The sequence below is a fragment of the Abramis brama genome (genome assembly GCF_963993115.1).
Source record: "Abramis brama genome assembly, chromosome: 18".
Classification (NCBI taxonomy): Eukaryota; Metazoa; Chordata; class Actinopteri; order Cypriniformes; family Leuciscidae; genus Abramis; species Abramis brama.
In genome coordinates, this window is record NC_139980.1 from 4,485,814 (window position 1) to 4,505,567 (window position 19,754).

A 19,754-nucleotide genomic window follows, 5' to 3' on the forward strand; every position below is an offset into this window, starting at 1 on the left:
AGATGAATACGCATGAGTGAGGGATTGAATGAATAAGTAGGCATTTCTTTGAAATATGCTTTGCTCAGGGGTTGGAGATGAATATTGCAATGGACAGCCCAAAAAGATGCACATCAGAGATGTGACTTCATGAATCAACAATCAGTTGGTTCCATGAATCAGCATGAATTCAAGTGAAGTGATTGTATAAGATCAGTCTTGTTAGCTTTCTCTCTCTGTCTCTCTTTTTTATTCTTCATGAAGTAAATCCATTGTGCATTTTTGTAAGGGTGATGTGTAGATTGAAAATATATCCAATTTATATTTGTACACGGCCCCATGTTTTCAGCGCGCTGTGCTGTCCGCTGCAGATAATTGGTCTGTGCTGTTTTGTTCCACATTTGGGATGTTTGGCTTTCTGTGTTTCATACACAGGAATGGCAGTGCGTGATAAAAGACAGTGGGGTAATTTTGCTGTTGTACAAGTACGACCTAGCAAAATTGAGTCTCACTGATTGGATAAATGGGTGCAAAATGCAACCCTGGTATAAATCAGCCATTTTCACTAATAGGGTACAAAATAAGTCCTGGAGCTTTTAAAAAGTTCAACAGTCATTTCATTTATTTTTCAAAAAATAGTTAGTGATAGTAGTCACTCCTTTACCTCAGTGAAAGGAGCTGGTTAACCTTCAAAAATAGTGATCATCAACCCTGGCTAATATAATATTTAGTTGTTTTTTTGTTTTGTTTTTATAGCTATTCATTTTATGGGTGGTTCTTCTTTTTTTTGACCCCCCCCACACACATTTTTTTAACATACATTTTTAATGAACCCTAAACAATCATTGCACATGCACCTCTTGAACAGTCCTTTAGACACTGTAACAGTTTACAGGCAACTTTGTAAACTAAACTAAACAACTTTGGAAACTAAAGAGACCTTTCCACTGACTCTGAAAAACACCAGGAGAAAGATACCCAGGGTCCCTGATCATTACCCTGGTAAACATGCCATAGTCCTGCTGCAGAAAGGCATGAGGATTGCATATATAGACATTGATAAACTGCAATGTCCATAATGTAAGACGCCTATGACAGTCCTACAGGGAGACAGGAAGGACAGCTTGTCATCCTTTCAGTGCCAAACCATGTGTAAACACATGTCCACTGTAACCATTGCAAGTGCCTTGGTGGAAGAGTGGAGTTTATTTATTTATATATATATATATATATATATATATATATATATATATATATATATATATATATATATATATTCTATAATAGCTTGGGTAACCTATATGAATGGTAGAGTTTCACTTGAAACAGTTTTTGTGAAAATTGAGAAATGTGAGATTATTTAGTTTCAATTAAATGGTGTTAGTTTTTACATGTCACAATTGTAAGCAGTGTTTAATTGAGATAACTGATAAATATTACATATTACAATAGGTTAACGATCGAATCAACAGATTGTCAAAATTACGACATTGTTGCACGATTTAATTGCTGAATAACTCCGAGGTGATCTAGCCCAAAATCAGCAGTTTAAAAGGTTATACGTGCAGTATTTTTGATGTTTAATCCTTGCCACTTTTAATGATTTATTTTATGCTAGCCTTCAAAAATTTAATCAAAAACCACCTCAAATTGGCACCTCAAAAAAATAAAAGTCAAGGGACATCAAGAGTGCCCCCATTTGTGGGAAGTGTCATTAGTTAAACGTTCACCCCAAACCTGTTTTGTGAGTGTCAGTTGTCTTCTCCTAGGTGAAGCGTTCAGTGCGTGTGTCAGTTGTCTTCTCCTAGGTGAAGCGTTCAGTGCGTGTGTTAGTTGTCTTCTCCTAGGTGAAGCGTTCAGTGCGTGTGTTAGTTGTCTTCTCCTAGGTGAAGCGTTCAGTGCGTGTGTTAGTTGTCTTCTCCTAGGTGAAGCGTTCAGTGCGTGTGTTAGTTGTCTTCTCCTAGGTGAAGCGTTCAGTGCGTGTGTTAGTTGTCTTCTCCTAGGTGAAGCGTTCAGTGCGTGTGTCAGTTGCAGGGGGTAATTGAGGTGAATCCAAAGCTCTTACTCTTCTGAGAATGCCAGACCGATCAGTATGCAGGATGTCAGAAGCTCTTCTTGCCATATATAGTGGAATGATTAACTCTCTATGAAGTGACTGGGTGTTTGATGTATTCACCTTGGCTTACCCGCGACTAATGCCCGTAGGGCTGTTTTGTTTGTGCGCGTGTGTCAGCACACCTGCGCCTGTACCTCTGGCATAAGAGAAAGGTGCAATGAGGATAAACAGGCAGCAATAAATGCTCCTGATATATCAAGACTTGAGTGTCACATATAAATCAGTTTGGATATGACTGAAATATGGCACTTCCCCGTAGTATTGACCCTTTCGATTTTACTGCCGAATAATCATATCCGTGCAATCGCAGGCGCTCACACACATGCTCACACTCACTTTACTGCCTCCGCTCGTATTATTGCCTGTCTGGGCTTTGATGCTCGACACACTTTAATGAAAAAGACAACCCCTATCACTGTTTTCATCAGGCTTCTTGGTCTTCTTTATTTTCTTATTTTGGACTGAGATCAGAGCTGTGTAAGAGGGCATTCTCTGAGATGTGATTGTGATATTTGTACAACATCCAGGAATTACGAAGAAAAACCTCTGAAAGGAAATTAATTTATTGCACGTCAGACTGAACACTTGAGTAGTGTATTTTATGAAAAACTTGAAACTTTGAAGTGAGTTCTTTAATAAAACGTGCTGCTGATGTAATGTTCCAGAATCTCATGGTTGTGTAATGATTTAGGTGATGATGAGGCCAGGAGGAAGGGTCAGGTGCTCACGCTGTTGGCAGAACAGGCTCTGCGCTGTCAGGATTTCAAGGCCTCCTACATCCACTGCCAGGATCTGATGGCTGCAGGTAAGCCGGCACAGCTCCACTCCAAATCTCACTCCACTTTCTACTTTGTTTTCATCCAAATTAGAAATGCACTGCAGATTTTCAGGGATCAGACTTTTTTTCTTTAAAATCTTCAAGCTTTAAAAGAAAATTCCTTTCAAATCGTCGGAGGATGAAATTGTACGGTAATATTTTTTTCTGGTACATTTTTTACATAGCATTTAGGCCTATTCGACCTACTTCACCTCCCGTTTGCCATAGTTCTTGCATAATAACTGTAATGCTTTTCTGGTCAGACAAAAAAAAAAATATTTTATTACCATGAAATGTCATTATCCATATGATATCATGATCTATTTTTGTTGATGTTTACCCTGATAGATTTACAGTATATCTGATTGTATGGATTCACATTTCCACCAAAATAGCTTATAATTAAAATGAAATCTATTTAGAAATAGAGTCTGCAAGGTTCTCACGTTATTAAAGAATGGCAATATCAGGGAAGTTTAAAAGTATGGTCTGCAGATTTAGAAAAGTCATTGGAATTGACGAAAGCTTAAAAAAACATGAAAAAAATAATAATGGAAAATATTTGCTGGTTTGCTGGCTAGAAGTTGCTCTTTAAAATGACTTCAAGTCCCCCTGTGGTGAAAAGCTTTTAATGTTGTTTGTATGTCTATGTGGTGTTTTTAGTATGCTTTTAGACAAACCATGTACAAATTCATAAGTCAACACAATTGCTGGGTATTTTCTCGAGTGATCGTCAACGATTGGATCTCTGAGCTGGTGTGAGTGAGTGGAAGTGGGGCTAATTTGCATAGTCATAGAATCGCGTATACTAAATGAGGCAACATTCAAGCTATTTTAAGTCATGACAAATTTTTCAGAGGAAAAAACTTTTAAATATGTCATTTTGGTGATCAAAGATGAGTTTTAAGGGATAAAATTATTGACTACAGGGGGACTTTAAATTATTATCCACGAACCTTGAAAAAGACATGGAGATTCGTTTTTCATAGATGTTTCATCCAAGGGTGTTGTACTGCATCAGAATCTCCTTGCAGAATTTTGATGTTTGCATAAGTGAGGTTTGAGTATAAAAATGTTTTGAGTGTGATCAGCAGGACCATCGTTATCATTCTAGGCAGATTCATCTCTTGTCAGAGCTCAAAGGTGTTTTATGTGTATGTGCGTGTGTGTGGGGCTGTTCAGTCAATGTGCCATCAGATATTGGAAAGAGACTGGTGTTGCGTGTGTGTGTGTGTGTGTGTGCATGCTTCAGGCTGGGGTAGATTAATGCAGGCTTGAGAACAGAAGATGTGCTAATCTCTGATTGCTATCGGCAGCAGTCTCACAGCCTCGCTAACATCAGTGTGGAAAATGGGTTAGCTCCTCTCCAGCTTCACTGTGTAATTATTCAGTCACATTGAGAATGAGGAAGAGTGCTAGAGATTAAAAAGATTTACTGAATACATGAGGCAATAAGAGTCATGGATGGAAAAACAAGAATATAACTGCTACAGATTCTTGAAACTATGCTAACTCGAAGCGCAGAGGCTCAAGCAGGGGATTGTGGGTCTTGTTGTTTTTTTTGTTGCTGGGCAGATGTTGTAAGAAAGTATATGGGCCCTATCTTGCACCCAGCGCAATTTACTTTGTACACCGACGCATGTATCATTCCTATTTTGCACCCGCGCACAGCGGACTTTTCCCTCCACAGACGCACGTCGGTAAATTAGCAAATGAACTTGCGCTCCCGGAGGCGGTTCAGTGAAAAGAGGAGGCGTGTTCCGGCGCAAACGTTCCCTGGTGCTATTCTGCAGGTTTAGAAAACAATTCCGCCACTGACCAGGAAAAACCTAGTCTAAAGTCAGTGGCGCATTGCGCATGTTATTCATATGCTATTTTAAGGGTGCATGCTTGGCCATAATCAATGTAGCGTGTGCACAACGCGCATGCACTTTGCTTCTCTCATCTACACACAGACGCAGCAGTTCTCATTTCTGCAAATCATACATTATTACGAGGAAAAATATTAACACATGAGGGAAATCATTGTTGTGTCCATGAAGATGTAAAAAAATAGGCATAAATCTAGCTTACACATTTACCCAAATTAGTACACGCCTGTTTAACCGTAGCTAATTTGGGTGTGTTTCTCCATCCCCAATGTCACTTCTCTGTGTTTTACGGCCCTGACGAGAACATCGGTCTCCTCGGCTGTGAACCGCTCCTGGGGTGCGCCTGGCAAATCCGCCGTTATAATAGCAAACCGCCATGGAACAAGCGCGCCTGCTCTTAAAGGGAATGTGAGATGTCGCTCTGATTGGTTTATTTCACGTTACGCCCAAACCACACCTATGAATAATGAAGCTACTTCAGACCAACACATTTTAGATTTGCGTCGAGAGTTACACAAAGTTACTTGCGTTTCGCGCTTGATACTTGCGTTTCAGACCGTTAAAATAGGGCCCAATGTCTGTCTGTCTATTTCTACCGTACATGCCTGTCTACATCTACTGTATCTATCCATCTATCATCTAATCATCTATCTATTCTTTTTAAACTTTCAATTAAGGTTTTGCCAAGCCAACATTTATTGACAATTTATTAGAAAACTGAAAATGTTGAAAATGTCTGTCTGTGTCTTTTTAAACTTTCAATTAAGGTTTTGTCAAGCCAACATTTATTGACCGACTTTAATGTTCTAGTTTAACAGCTATGTTTACTCCGTTTTCATTCTTCGGACTTAAATTCAAATTCAAATGGCAATTAAATATATATTAATTGAATCAGAATTTAAAAGGCAGTCTTGAATAGTGTTCAACCCTGGAAAACCGTGGTTTTTAAGTGCTCTCTTTATGTGAAGGTTTTTTGTCTTTTAGGAAACTCTCTCTATGGCAGTTAACATCCCCTGTACAGTATATGACTGTGCTGTGCATACATTTCTTGTTTTATTTTTTCCTCTGTCACTCTAGGCTATAGCGATGGTTGGGATGTGTGTGCCCAGCTGGGGCAGTGTGAGACGTACTCGCAGCTCTCTGCCCGTCAGGAGCTCATGGCATTCTCCCTCACACACTGTCCTCCCAGCAGTATCCAGAACCTGTTAGCGGCTTCCAGTTCCCTTCAGACCCAGGTGCCCTTTTGTCCACTTAAACTGTTTATATATATATATATATATATTAGGGGTGGAACGGTACACAGAAGTCACGGTTCGGTTCATACCTCGGTTCAGACATCACGGTTCGGTACGAGTTCGGTACAATGGAGGGAAAAGCAAAACAGAAATGCAGAAGGCTTGTCTCAGGCTGTACCACCAAAGGAAAATAAATTACTCAAGCCTTGTATTTTTTAAATAAGTTTTATTAATAAAGTAAAGGCATAGAACCAGTTTATTTGTAGTGCACTGACAATAGTTTTATATAATTAGTTTATTAATTAAATTAATAAAAAGACAAAAAGACCTTGAGATATGTTTGGTAATTGTACCTGAATGAATTGAAAATTAATTTCCTACATTTCAGATTCATACATTTGTTTTCCTTAAAATTTTAATTAACAGTAATTTAAACACTTTGCAGTTTGAATGATGTCCTGTATAAACAAAATGACGGAGTATGTTTTTATGTTTCCACTGTTCGATCGCTCCCGCGGCTCACACACACACACACACGCACACACACACACACACACACCGTGGAGAATACACTGTATATCACTGTATACACTTTAATCGTAAATTTATGCACCGAACCATGACGCCCGTACCGTTTCGGTTCAATACGAATACATGTACCGTTCCACCCCTAATATATATGGAGAGAAAGAGATGCTTGCTAGTGTCCTTGTATAACATAAACATATTTCTAGTCGTCAATAACCAGTAATTAATTTCTGATACTTCAAGTAGAAACCTAACCCCTGACCTCCACTGCTGTCAAACATTTGCCAAGTTTCCTGCTTTTTTCTTCCATAGTTTTTGTCCATATGCATATGTTGTGTTGGGCGCACTAGACTTGGGCAGACTCTAGACTTAAAATGGAGCTTTTAAGTTTTAGAAATCGCCCCCGGCACACGTACTATTAACCCCCGAGCGCTCTTTCCAGCTCATGCTGCCTCTATCTCTCTCTGTGTTGACTGCTTTGGTGTCAGGCTGCTTTCAGGAAAGACCTAAAGTAGATTTATTTACAGTATACCGAAATAGATGCCACATTGAAACACTCAAAAGAAAATGTGTTGAGGAATGGAATAGTAATTTAAATAAGTTTTACTGCGGTGTCAAGTGTAATACTGGCAGAACGATTAAACATTTAAGAGCAAAGAAAATTGAAGTGAAAAAAGGTTATATGCTGAAGGGCATGAATGAAAAAGTCAATGCTTTGCTCTCCTCTCTTGTCTTAGGTTCTGTACCACGCTGTAAATTACAAGATTGATCCCTCTCAAGCCCGGAGAACAGGCAGCGAGCTGTCAGAGGTAAAGAACAACGCTTCTGCATACTGTACATCACGTCAAGATTGATTATCAATCTTACATCACGTCAAGGTCTCTATTTAGTGGGACACTTTGAAGAGAGAGCAAAAATCTTTGCTAATTGTGCTCCTTGAGTATTGTGCGTTTACCTTTTATACAACAGTTTTGCGTTGCTCTTTCTGAGAAGCCTGTATTTGAACAGTTGGTGCCTTGGTGTGTCCATAGACTTTTCTTTATCAACATTAACATTTTAGGTTAAAATTTATTTGGAAAAAAGTATAACACATTAATGCATTTATTTTCACCATTTTAAACGCCTTTTCCCTTCACTAGTTAAATGTAACTGGTCCTATGTTGTGGCAAATTAATTTTTAAACATATATAATAAAACATTAAAGGGTTCATGGCATGAGAAATCAAATTTCAAATTTGCCTTGATCTTTTGACGTATAAGAGGTCTTTGTACCATTAAATACCCTGCAAGTTTCATAGCTTAAAATGTCCTCCTCATTATAAACGGTGTTTCTTTTAAAAGTGTCCCGGATCACATCCGAGGATTATGTGTTGGTTCGGAGCATTTTGTTTTGTAAAAGTGGCAGGGTGGCAAAAAAAAAAAAAAAACACTTTAGTTTTGTTGAAAGATGAAGCATCCAACTGTATTGGATCTGAGCTGACAGCAGCTGCATCGCAACTCGTAAGTAATGCTTCGTCTGTAAATTATGGTTTTATAGGGGTAATGTTTTTCAAATGTTTCCTATGCAATGACGTTAGCCAATAATAACAGTGGCTGTTCACTGACATGCCCTTAAAGGAGCCGCTTCTCTAAAACGGATCATTGCAGACAGAGGTTGAAAATAAAAGTTTGAAGGTTTTTTTTAAAAAATATGAAGGTTGAAAATAAAAGTTTTTCTTACATTTGTTTATTGAGCAAAAAAAATTATTAACATTGCAAGCAAACCTCAATGAACATATTAAAAAAATCCATGTCATGACCCCTTTATACAATAATATATATATATATATATATATATATATACAGTGAGGAAAATAAGTATTTGAACACCCTGCTATTTTGCATGTTCTCCCACTTAGAAATCATGGAGGGGTCTGAAATTGTCATCGTAGGTGCATGTCCATTGTGAGAGACATAATCTAAAAAAAAAAAATCCAGAAATCAAAATGTATGATTTTTTAACTATTTATTTGTATGATACAGCTGCAAATAAGTATTTGAACACCTGAGAAAATCAATGTTAATATTTGGTACAGTAGCCTTTGTTTGCTATTACAGAGGTCAAACGTTTCCTGTAGTTTTTCACCAGGTTTGCACACACTGCAGGAGGGATTTTGGCCCACTCCTCCACACAGATCTTCTCTAGATCAGTCAGGTTTCTGGGCTGTCGCTGAGAAACACGGAGTTTGAGCTCCCTCCAAAGATTCTCTATTGGGTTTAGGTCTGGAGACTGGCTAGGCCACGCCAGAACCTTGATATGCTTCTTACAGAGCCACTCCTTGGTTATCCTGGCTGTGTGCTTCGGGTCATTGTCATGTTGGAAGACCCAGCCTCGACCCATCTTCAATGCTCTAACTGAGGGAAGGAGGTTGTTCCCCAAAATCTCGCAATACATGGCCCCGCTCATCCTCTCCTTAATACAGTGCAGTCGCCCTGTCCCATGTGCAGAAAAACACCCCCAAAGCATGATGCTACCACCCCCATGCTTCACAGTAGGGATGGTGTTCTTGGGATGGTACTCATCATTCTTCTTCCTCCAAACACGTTTAGTGGAATTATGACCAAAAAGTTCTATTTTGGTCTCATCTGACCACATGACTTTCTCCCATGACTCCTCTGGATCATCCAAATGGTCATTGGCAAACTTAAGACGGGCCTTGACATGTGCTGGTTTAAGCAGGGGAACCTTCCGTGCCATGCATGATTTCAAACCATGACGTCTTAGTGTATTACCAACAGTAACCTTGGAAACGGTGGTCCCAGCTCTTTTCAGGTCATTGACCAGCTCCTCCCGTGTAGTTCTGGGCTGATTTCTCACCTTTCTTAGGATCATTGAGACCCCACGAGGTGAGATCTTGCATGGAGCCCCAGTCCGAGGGAGATTGACAGTCATGTTTAGCTTCTTCCATTTTCTAATGATTGCTCCAACAGTGGACCTTTTTTCACCAAGCTGCTTGGCAATTTCCCCGTAGCCCTTTCCAGCCTTGTGGAGGTGTACAATTTTGTCTCTATTGTCTTTGGACAGCTCTTTGGTCTTGGCCATGTTAGTAGTTGGATTCTTACTGATTGTATGGGGTGGACAGGTGTCTTTATGCACCTACGATGACAATTTCAGACCCCTCCATGATTTCCAAGTGGGAGAACTTGCAAAATAGCAGGGTGTTCAAATACTTATTTTCATCACTGTATATATATATATAAAATAAATTGTTCCCAGTAAGTCCATGAACCTGAAATAAGAAAGTAAAAAGTGTCCATTTGGACTGTAAGCTTTCATCACACGTTTTAACATGAGCACCCATGCTTCATTCATGGCTATAAAATGGTGAATCTTCCCCTGGATTATTACATTATAGTGGGCTTTAAAGCACAGCCTGTGACTGAACTATGAGTTCAATGCCTCAGTGACAGACTCTCTGCATTTTTCATATGGTGTAAATATGGCTTCAGAGCCCAGCTACTTTACTCATAGCAAACACTGTTTTCACCTCACCATGAGAAAAAACACTGCATGTTTAAAGTTTCATGTGTGCACAGAAATACTTTTGTGTAAATGTGTGTGTTGTTTATCGGCTAAATGTGCATTTAAAATTGAATGAAGTATTGATGAGGTCAAATGCGTGGTTGAGCTTTGTGTACACGATCTTGAAGGGCAATGTGAGCTAGTGTTCATGTCCTGCGTTTCTGACATTTTTGAAAAGTTCACCTAGCATCCCGGTAACATGTAAACACCTGCATTCGCTTTATGTTTTGTCATGTTGCTACAGAGAGCTGGCGGTGCTTTGCTCCGTTGATGGCGGAGAGCGTTCTTGCTCAGAAGTCAATTTACGTCCCTGTGCCTATACAGTACCTTCATTTATAATGCATGTGGACTTTAGCGCAATGAGATGACTATACAGTAGTAGCGCTTTTGTTTGTTTTATAGGCTTAAAGGGATATCTCTGTTCCTGCTGGGATTTCCTCTAGTTTCTTTGTTTCTGTAGTTTCTTTGTTTCTGTATTTTCCCTGCTGAGTAACACTTGTCTTAGGTAAATTAGCATATTTGCCACCTAATTACAACATAACATTTACAGTCCTGAATGCCCATGTTGATTTGGCATGTTTAAAAGTCCACTTCTGACACAAATCGTTGTAGTTAAATGTATGGCAGATCTCTTAGCCTGATTAGTAGACCTGTTGACTGGTTATATAAAAACAAAATGAATTAAATGTCAGGAAATCCACTTTGGGACTGTCCTAGCCCTAAAACGTCAACATGAAATCAACATTGGCACCATTTACTTTCTTAATGCATGGTCCTGGTCTGATTGAGCAAATAAAATAATTTATAAAATTAAACTAAATTAATTGAAAGGAAATCAAGTAAAATTAAAAATAAATTAAATGATAAAATGTATTTAAAATAAATAATATAATATAATAAATTATACTTTTATATTTACTTAATATTCACTTGATTTGAATTTAAAATATACTGTATAAAACCATTTATTTACAAATACATGACATTGATATGAACTTGTTCTTTTACAGTTTTATTGTCATGTATTAAAATACTCCAGGTACATATTATTGTGGGTATATTGTGCAATAAATCACAGCATCATGGTCCTGACTTGTCAAGTTAATTCCCTTTTATTTGTCAAGCATTTCAACTTTTTGCTTTCCACAGCAGCTTTAGACAAAATATCACTAGTGAGAAAGCCAAAGGTGTCTGTAGAAAGAAAAAAAATCTACAATATGTGTATTATTTTCTGTAGCTATAACCACTGTAATTTGATCATTATGGCTCATGTCTAACCTTCCCTGGCTGCCCATAGCAGGCTGGAGCTGTTGTTCCTGGATCAATTTACCCCACAGACCTGCTGCACAGAACCACAGCCCGCACCATAGAGGTCCTGACCAACACCACCATGACCACCAGAGCCGTGCTGACCACCGTCAGCGACTCCCATTGGTGGAGGGAGTCCCTCAGCTTACTTCGCCCACTGCACGTAAGTCGCATTTAAATTCAGGCTGGAAGGTTTTGTTAGGCCTTTTCTGAAAGGTCCTTGCTCCATTATGCATCACTCCTCTTCAAAACATAACCGCCAGGAACAGGTTGGACGAAGCTCAACAGTGAGACTCGCCTGCACATTTTTTGGCAGGTTTTGTTAGGCCATTAAAACCTGGCATGACTGAACGAACCTCTTCCCGGCCGACGTATGCGTGTCTCTTTGTGAAGCGGTTTGTTTTTTGAGTTCCTGTTTCTGGTTCCCCAAGCCCGAGTCCTTCCTGTGAAATGGTTGATGACCCCCCCTCCCCACACACACACATACACACACACACACCCGTCCTTGGCAGAAGAAGGGTCTGGCGCCTTACAAACGTTTATGAGCATGGCTGAAACATTAATGGTTCCTGCATGCGTATCTGTGAATGTTTTATGAATATTCTATGAATGTTTAATGAACATTTATCTCTTCTCAGGGACAAGCCGCGGATAGAAGCCATACCGGTGTGGCCAATCAGAACACAGATCTGGAGAGGCAGGGATGCAGTCCTTTCTACGAGGAGCTGTTCGACGATCCATACGTCAATACGGTGAATTTTACTATATCTCCTTCCTTCTGGTTTCGCATCTGTCTGTGTTTTTCTCCTACAGCTTTATTTTCTCTCTCACCCTCAATCATTCCCATGTCTTGCCAAAGTCACTGCTGTGATAAAGGAAAATGTAAATATGAAGTTTAGTTCTGAGTGTGTGTATGAGGTTAAGGATATTTTGTCATTTAATCACACTCATGTTGACCTTCCTCAGTGGGACACAAAAGCAGAAATTGAATAATGTACAGATCAATCTTTTCCATGCAATTACAGTGAATCTGAAGCTTTAAAATTTCTAAAATGAAACGTGTATCATAATATATCAGTGGTCCACATGACTTGTGTGCTATATTTCTGAAAGAACACTTTAATAGCTTTATGTGACAAACATACCAAAATTAGAGAGCTGGTGAGCTTTGCACATAAAAGGGATGTCAAGAGTTTCAGTAAATAACTTTGGTCTCTTCTTAACACAAAGTTGCCATATGACCTCAGAAGACGAATTTGAGACGAATTGTGTACATAAAATTACTTTTATGGGGCTTTTTTGTTATTTTGTTGTTTGACATCCCCAGTCTTCATTATATTGAAAAGTGGCCAGGATATATGGTTGAATTTTGGTTTTAGAATTTTTTAGAATAAGGTTTTGGAATGTTTGTTCCTTCACAGTAGTTATTTCAGGTATGTGCATTCGCAAGTTAAGCCGGGGACACACTTAATGACTAGCTGAAACAGTCTAAGACTGAACTGAACACACTTACAGACTGTTTCCAACAACTGGAGCAGATTTAAAGGGTTAGTTCACCCAAAAATGAAAATTCTGTCAGTAATTACTCACCCTCATGTTGTTCCAACCCCGTAAGACCTTCGTTCATCTTCGGAACACAAATGAAGATATTTTTGATTAAATCTGAGAGCTGGATCACTACTCCATAGGCTTCTAAAGACATTATAACTTGCTGGCCCAGAAAATGCATTAAAGACATCGTTAATATAGTCCAAGTGACTACAGTGGCTCAATCTTAAGTTTATAAAGCGACGAGAATACTTTTTTGTGCGCAAAAACCCCCAAAATAACGACTTTATTCCACTATTCATTTCCTTCTCTCTGGGCCTCGAGTTATTTCACGTAGTGTTTTAGCGCAGCGCGTCTGTGTTGTACGTCACACGCATCACACACATGACCAGCGTCGGCCAATAGTGAGCCTACGTGGTGACGTGCAACACAGACGCGCAGCGCTAAAACACTACGTGAAATAACTCGAGGCCCAGAGAGAAGGAAATGAATAGTGGAATAAAGTTTTTTTTTTTTTTTTTATGCGCACAAAAAGTATTCTCGTCGCTTTATAAACTTAAGATTGAGCCACTGTAGTCACTTGGACTATATTAACGATGTCTTTAATGCATTTTCTGGGCCAGCAAGTTATAATGTCTTAGAAGCCTATGGAGGAGTGAGCCAGCTCTCAGATTTAATCAAAAATATCTTAATTTGTGTTCCGAAGATGAACGAAGGTCTTACGGGGTTGGAACAACATGAGGGCGAGTAATTACTGACAGAATTTTCATTTTTGGGTGAACTAACCCTTTAAACACCAACTGAACACAACTGTCTCACAACTTTTATCTCCATCAAAAATAACATAATCTTATAGTATAATAAATAACAAACAAACCCCATCTAGTAGGTCATTGAAATCTCTTTGGGAGGAGGACGTAAGTCCTAACTACTATGTTAGAAGATGAAACCTGGGACACGATCTTATAAAGGATACATTCTTCTTCAGTTAGCTCTAGGCATAGGCTTATTCACTTTAAGGTAGTGCATCGTATTCATTGGTCTAGGGTGCAACTCTGCCAGATATTTCCTGAATTAGACCCCACCTGCCCTCTCTGTGTTGTGGAGCCGGCCTCTCTGTTTCATTCTTTTTGGTCCTGTCCTCCTAAGTTATTAAGGTTTTGGGGTGGAATTTTTAGTTGTTTCTCAGACATTTTTAACACAGAAATAGACCCCAACCTATTGACAGCTTTATTTGGGGATTTTCTGGAAAATGTTAAACTGACAGCTTTAGAGATGGATAATATTGCACTTTGCACACTGTTGGCTAGACGACTTATACTAACTAATTGGAAGCTGCCATCTCCTACTTTTTGCAGTCAAACTTGAAAAGATTAAATTTGGAGTTGGCATGAAACCCGATCTTTTCTTAAAATCTTGGAGCCCATTTTTAGATTACTTTAAGTAGACAAGCTCTGGATAAAACATAATTTTCTTTCTTTCTTTTTTTCTTGTTTATTTGGGTGTTTATATGTATTGTGATTTTATATGTTTATTTGTACATTTATTTCTGTAACAAGCTGATGCTTGTACTGTGCTTGTGCTTTTCTTTAATTAAAGAAAAAAACATAATATACCATTCAAACGTTTGGGGTCAGTAAGATTTTAAATAATACTTTTATTGAGCAATAATGCATTAAATTGATCAAAACTAAAAGTAAAGACTTGTACATTATAATAAACAAATCTATTTCAAATAAATGCGGTTCTTTTGAAATTTCTATCCATCAAATAATCTACAGTTCCAACAAAAATATTAAGCAACACAATCGTTTTTAACAATGATAATAATAAGAAATGTTTCTTGAGCACCAAATCGGCATATTAGAATGATTTCTGAAGGATCGTGTGACACTGTACTGGAGTAATGATGCTGAAAGTTCAGCTTTGAAAATTACATTTTAAAATGTATTCATCAAATAAATGCAGCCTTACTGAGCATAGAATCCTTTTTTTTTTTCTTTTTTTTTTACGTTAAATATGTTATCTACCCCTTTAACTTTTGAATGGTAGTGTATTTTGGGGACTGATTTGCAAAACAATTTCAGAATAAGTAAGCAAAAACAAAAGTGTAATATCCCCTTTCCTCAATTTCTGTTTCAGTCTGAGGATGTGTATTCCTCGTATGTCTACACTCCTCAAGAAGACTTTGCAGAGGTTTTACTGCGGACAGGCAAACTGGCTGAAACCAACAGCGAGGGACAGAATCTCTTCCCTGCAACCGAAGGTATTGCTCCTTATGCAAACAAACATTTACATCTAAAATCAACTCTCATCATGGTGACTGACTAGTGACTTCACCCGTCCCGGTTAAGCATCCGCCATCAGTCGTCTCTCATCACCCTCTTGTTAGTCGCAGTGTCCTTGCTAGGATTGCTGTAATCTTTGGCCCCCGGGGCAGCTTCTCAGGTAGCAGCGTCTCTCTGATGTATCGCCACTCGCCGGCTACATGTCTGGAAGAATAGCGTCATATTGATTAATTAATGTGTACTCACCGCAAGCAGACAGCAGTAAATAATGCGCACCCTCCCGATACAAGAGAGATAGCGGCTAGTCAAAATATCAAGGCCTTTTGCTTCAAGATGGATGAGGCGAATGAGAAAATCAATGCAGAGTGATGGGACGGGTGCAGGATCTTTGGTGGAAGAATGCAAATAGCGAATCTCCCTTTACCTCTTCCTTTCTTATCCTCTCTTTTAATTCCTCCTGTGTCACTGTCGTTCAGTTGCGCACCACAGGCATAAAGTCACCTTCGTGTGGGAGAACGTGAGATGAAAGGAAAGTGCTAGCGTCAGGCTGATAATGCTAAATTAATGACCTGCACGCTAAACCATATGCTGAATACACTTCCTATAAAACAGTCATGGTTCTTTGCTCTTGTTTAGATATTGCGCGCATGTCCTCTCTAATCTCTGTTCTTATGTGTGAAATGCTTAAAGGTTATGAATTAGGGATGCTTTCCTCTGCTGATATGGTCAGCATTTTTTTTTTTTTTCATCTGGGCTTCACACTTCTGACTATGCAACAGTATTATTTTTCATTCCATATATATATATATATATATATATATATATATATATATATACAGTGAGGAAAATAAGTATTTGAACACCCTGCTATTTTGCAAGTTCTCCCACTTGGAAATCATGGAGGGGTCTGAAATTGTCATCGTAGGTGCATGTCCACTGTGAGAGACATAATCTAAAAAAAAAAATCCAGAAATCACAATATATGATTTTTTAACTATTTATTTGTATGATACAGCTGCAAATAAGTATTTGAACACCTGTCTATCAGCTAGAATTCTGACCCTCAAAGACCTGTTAGTCTGCCTTTAAAATGTCCACCTCCACTCCATTTATTATCCTAAATTAGATGCACCTGTTTGAGGTCGTTAGCTGCATAAAGACACCTGTCCACCCCATACAATCAGTAAGAATCCAACTACTAACATGGCCAAGACCAAAGAGCTGTCCAAAGACACTAGAGACAAAATTGTACACCTCCACAAGGCTGGAAAGGGCTACGGGGAAATTGCCAAGCAGCTTGGTGAAAAAAGGTCCACTGTTGGAGCAATCATTAGAAAATGGAAGAAGCTAAACATGACTGTCAATCTCCCTCGGACTGGGGCTCCATGCAAGATCTCACCTCGTGGGGTCTCAATGATCCTAAGAAAGGTGAGAAATCAGCCCAGAACTACACGGGAGGAGCTGGTCAATGACCTGAAAAGAGCTGGGACCACCATTTCCAAGGTTACTGTTGGTAATACACTAAGACGTCATGGTTTGAAATCATGCATGGCACGGAAGGTTCCCCTGCTTAAACCAGCACATGTCAAGGCCCGTCTTAAGTTTGCCAATGACCATTTGGATGATCCAGAGGAGTCATGGGAGAAAGTCATGTGGTCAGATGAGACCAAAATAGAACTTTTTGGTCATAATTCCACTAAACGTGTTTGGAGGAAGAAGAATGATGAGTACCATCCCAAGAACACCATCCCTACTGTGAAGCATGGGGGTGGTAGCATCATGCTTTGGGGGTGTTTTTCTGCACATGGGACAGGGCGACTGCACTGTATTAAGGAGAGGATGACCGGGGCCATGTATTGCGAGATTTTGGGGAACAACCTCCTTCCCTCAGTTAGAGCATTGAAGATGGGTCGAGGCTGGGTCTTCCAACATGACAATGACCCGAAGCATACAGCCAGGATAACCAAGGAGTGGCTCTGTAAGAAGCATATCAAGGTTCTGGCGTGGCCTAGCCAGTCTCCAGACCTAAACCCAATAGAGAATCTTTGGAGGGAGCTCAAACTCCGTGTTTCTCAGCGACAGCCCAGAAACCTGACTGATCTAGAGAAGATCTGTGTGGAGGAGTGGGCCAAAATCCCTCCTGCAGTGTGTGCAAACCTGGTGAAAAACTACAGGAAACGTTTGACCTCTGTAATTGCAAACAAAGGCTACTGTACCAAATATTAACATTGATTTTCTCAGGTGTTCAAATACTTATTTGCAGCTGTATCATACAAATAAATAGTTAAAAAATTACAAAAATACATTGTGATTTCTGGATTTTTTTTTTTAGATTATGTCTCTCACAGTGGACATGCACCTACGATGACAATTTCAGACCCCTCCATGATTTCTAAGTGGGAGAACTTGCAAAATAGCAGGGTGTTCAAATACTTATTTTCCTCACTGTATATATATATATATAATGTATGTATATATGTATATGTGTGTATATATAAGTTACACATTCTTAGAGCATGATTTTCACGTTCCTTAACCACCACTTGCTTAACCAACACAAAATAGGTGTTGTTTAAGCTCATAAGCTTGGCTTCACAGTGATTATAGGGAATATAACCATCACTTAATCAGTGCTTTTAATTTTGCTGACATGTGACTGCTTTACATGAAAATGTGATCTGTAAAATTATTGTACATTAATAGATAGACTTGTCATATATCGTTGAAAAAGTCTCAACTAGCAGAATTCAAGAAGCATATTTGTTTCAGTTAGAGACCAAACTATACCAAGTGTTTGTATGAAAAAAAACATTATTTTAAGTATTATGACAGCCTCCATCTCTGATCAGCTTCTCTGTGTCGCTGTGTGAAGCCACACCTCTAGTTTTCGATGTTAAAGGGACTTTGAGGAAGGATGTGTTAAAGGAATCCGTCAAACAGCTGAACACACTAAAACGTTTACTGTTAGCGACGCTAACACCTTTGTTATTTCAGCACACGCAAGGCTCCCTCTGCTCCAGCTGTTTTTGATAACATTGTCTTGCCAAGATTGTTTGACGTGCAAAACGCCTTTGATTCCATCAAAGGCTCAGAATAGCAGAGTAAAACCCAACACTGTCTGCAGTTCTGGAAAAAATGGGAACTGATGGGCTGCCGAAAAAATTACTCTCACGTCACCCACTGATCGTATTTGAGAGTCTGGTGCTGCATATGTCTGCACTGCAATCTGCCTTTGTTTCTAACAGTAACATTTCTTCACTGGCTTTGCACATTCTGTTCATGTGAGTTACTGCAGACTTAATGAACGTTTACACTCGTCCCACAGGGTGTTTGTGGTCAGATCCTAATTGATCAAATTTAGCCACAATGCCTGTAAGGTTTAGTTCTCTGTTAAATGAGGTGAAGCTTACGACCTCAAGGTCATTATCACAGACACTTCACGGATGCTCATAGAAAATAATCATGTAGTTTGTTGAAGTGTCTTATATATCCATTGCTGACCCTTACCTTCTCTGTAATCTCTTATTTTCTTACATTTGTTACAGAAGTTATTAATCGGCGTTAACGTTAGTTAAAAATACAACCGTTCATTGTTAGTTCGTTAGCTCAGATCTATGAAATAATACAGGTACAAATTTTGATTTTAATAATGTATTAGTAAATGTTGAATTTAACCTTTAACTAAGATTAATACATGCTTTAGAAGTACAGTACTGTACAAAAGTCTTAGGCACGTTCATATTTTCACCAAAAAAACAATGGTTTTAAGCCAGTTATTTATACATTTTGCTGTAGTGTGTCAGTAGGAAATATCAGTTTACATTTCACAATACTCCTTGCCATTAACTGTAATAATCCAGTGAGATTTGTGTATGCACAAGGAGTCTGACAACAGCCGGTATGATCTGATCTCACCATCATCGAGTCCGTCTGCGATTACGTGAAGAAACAGAAAAACTGAGACAAACTAAATCTGTGTATATATCCATATTATTTACATATTACTATTTATCTAACCATTGCAACATTGTGTCCTTACCAAATTGTCCACACTGAATGAGAACATGTTTACCACCAAAGCCCATTGGGACATATTTGATGTTAACCTTTTGAGCAGTACGGTCCCACATATGGGATTTTTATTTCTGTGCCCCTGAGAGTACGGTCCCACATATGGGATTTGGAACAGTGACCTGACATACGTTCGCGCGTTGGCTGGTGCCGATGGAAGCAGCAATAACAATCTATTCAAATATAATTTGCCGACGTGTGTTATTCACATCAGATAAACATAGTGGAAGAAACTATAAAGTTTACTCTATTCTTCTCACAGTTCACTGGCCACTTTCTTACATGTATTTCGGGAGAAACTGATGAATTCACATGCTGTAAATCCGACTGAGTGGACTCCCTGAAATGCTGCGCAAACATGGTGGCGTCCATCTCTCGTTATAGATCAAGATCAAGATTATTTATGAAGGTTTTTAAATGACAAAGCACAC

The 19,754-nt window shown here is 39.0% G+C and overlaps 1 protein-coding gene across 2 annotated transcripts in view; it reads left to right on the plus strand.

Annotated features, from left to right (window-relative positions):
* Positions 1-19,754, plus strand: part of nbas (NBAS subunit of NRZ tethering complex) — a 191,255-nt gene that overhangs the window by 81,612 nt on the left and 89,889 nt on the right. The window contains exons 33-38 of one of the 2 annotated variants that reach the window (XM_084090565.1): positions 2,787-2,900; positions 5,861-6,018; positions 7,284-7,355; positions 11,406-11,579; positions 12,055-12,168; positions 15,107-15,230. In XM_084090565.1, the coding sequence (XP_083946691.1) occupies positions 2,787-2,900; positions 5,861-6,018; positions 7,284-7,355; positions 11,406-11,579; positions 12,055-12,168; positions 15,107-15,230 (756 nt within the window). The remainder of the gene's footprint in view (positions 1-2,786; positions 2,901-5,860; positions 6,019-7,283; positions 7,356-11,405; positions 11,580-12,054; positions 12,169-15,106; positions 15,231-19,754) is intronic. The other variant, XM_084090566.1, reaches the window with a different exon arrangement.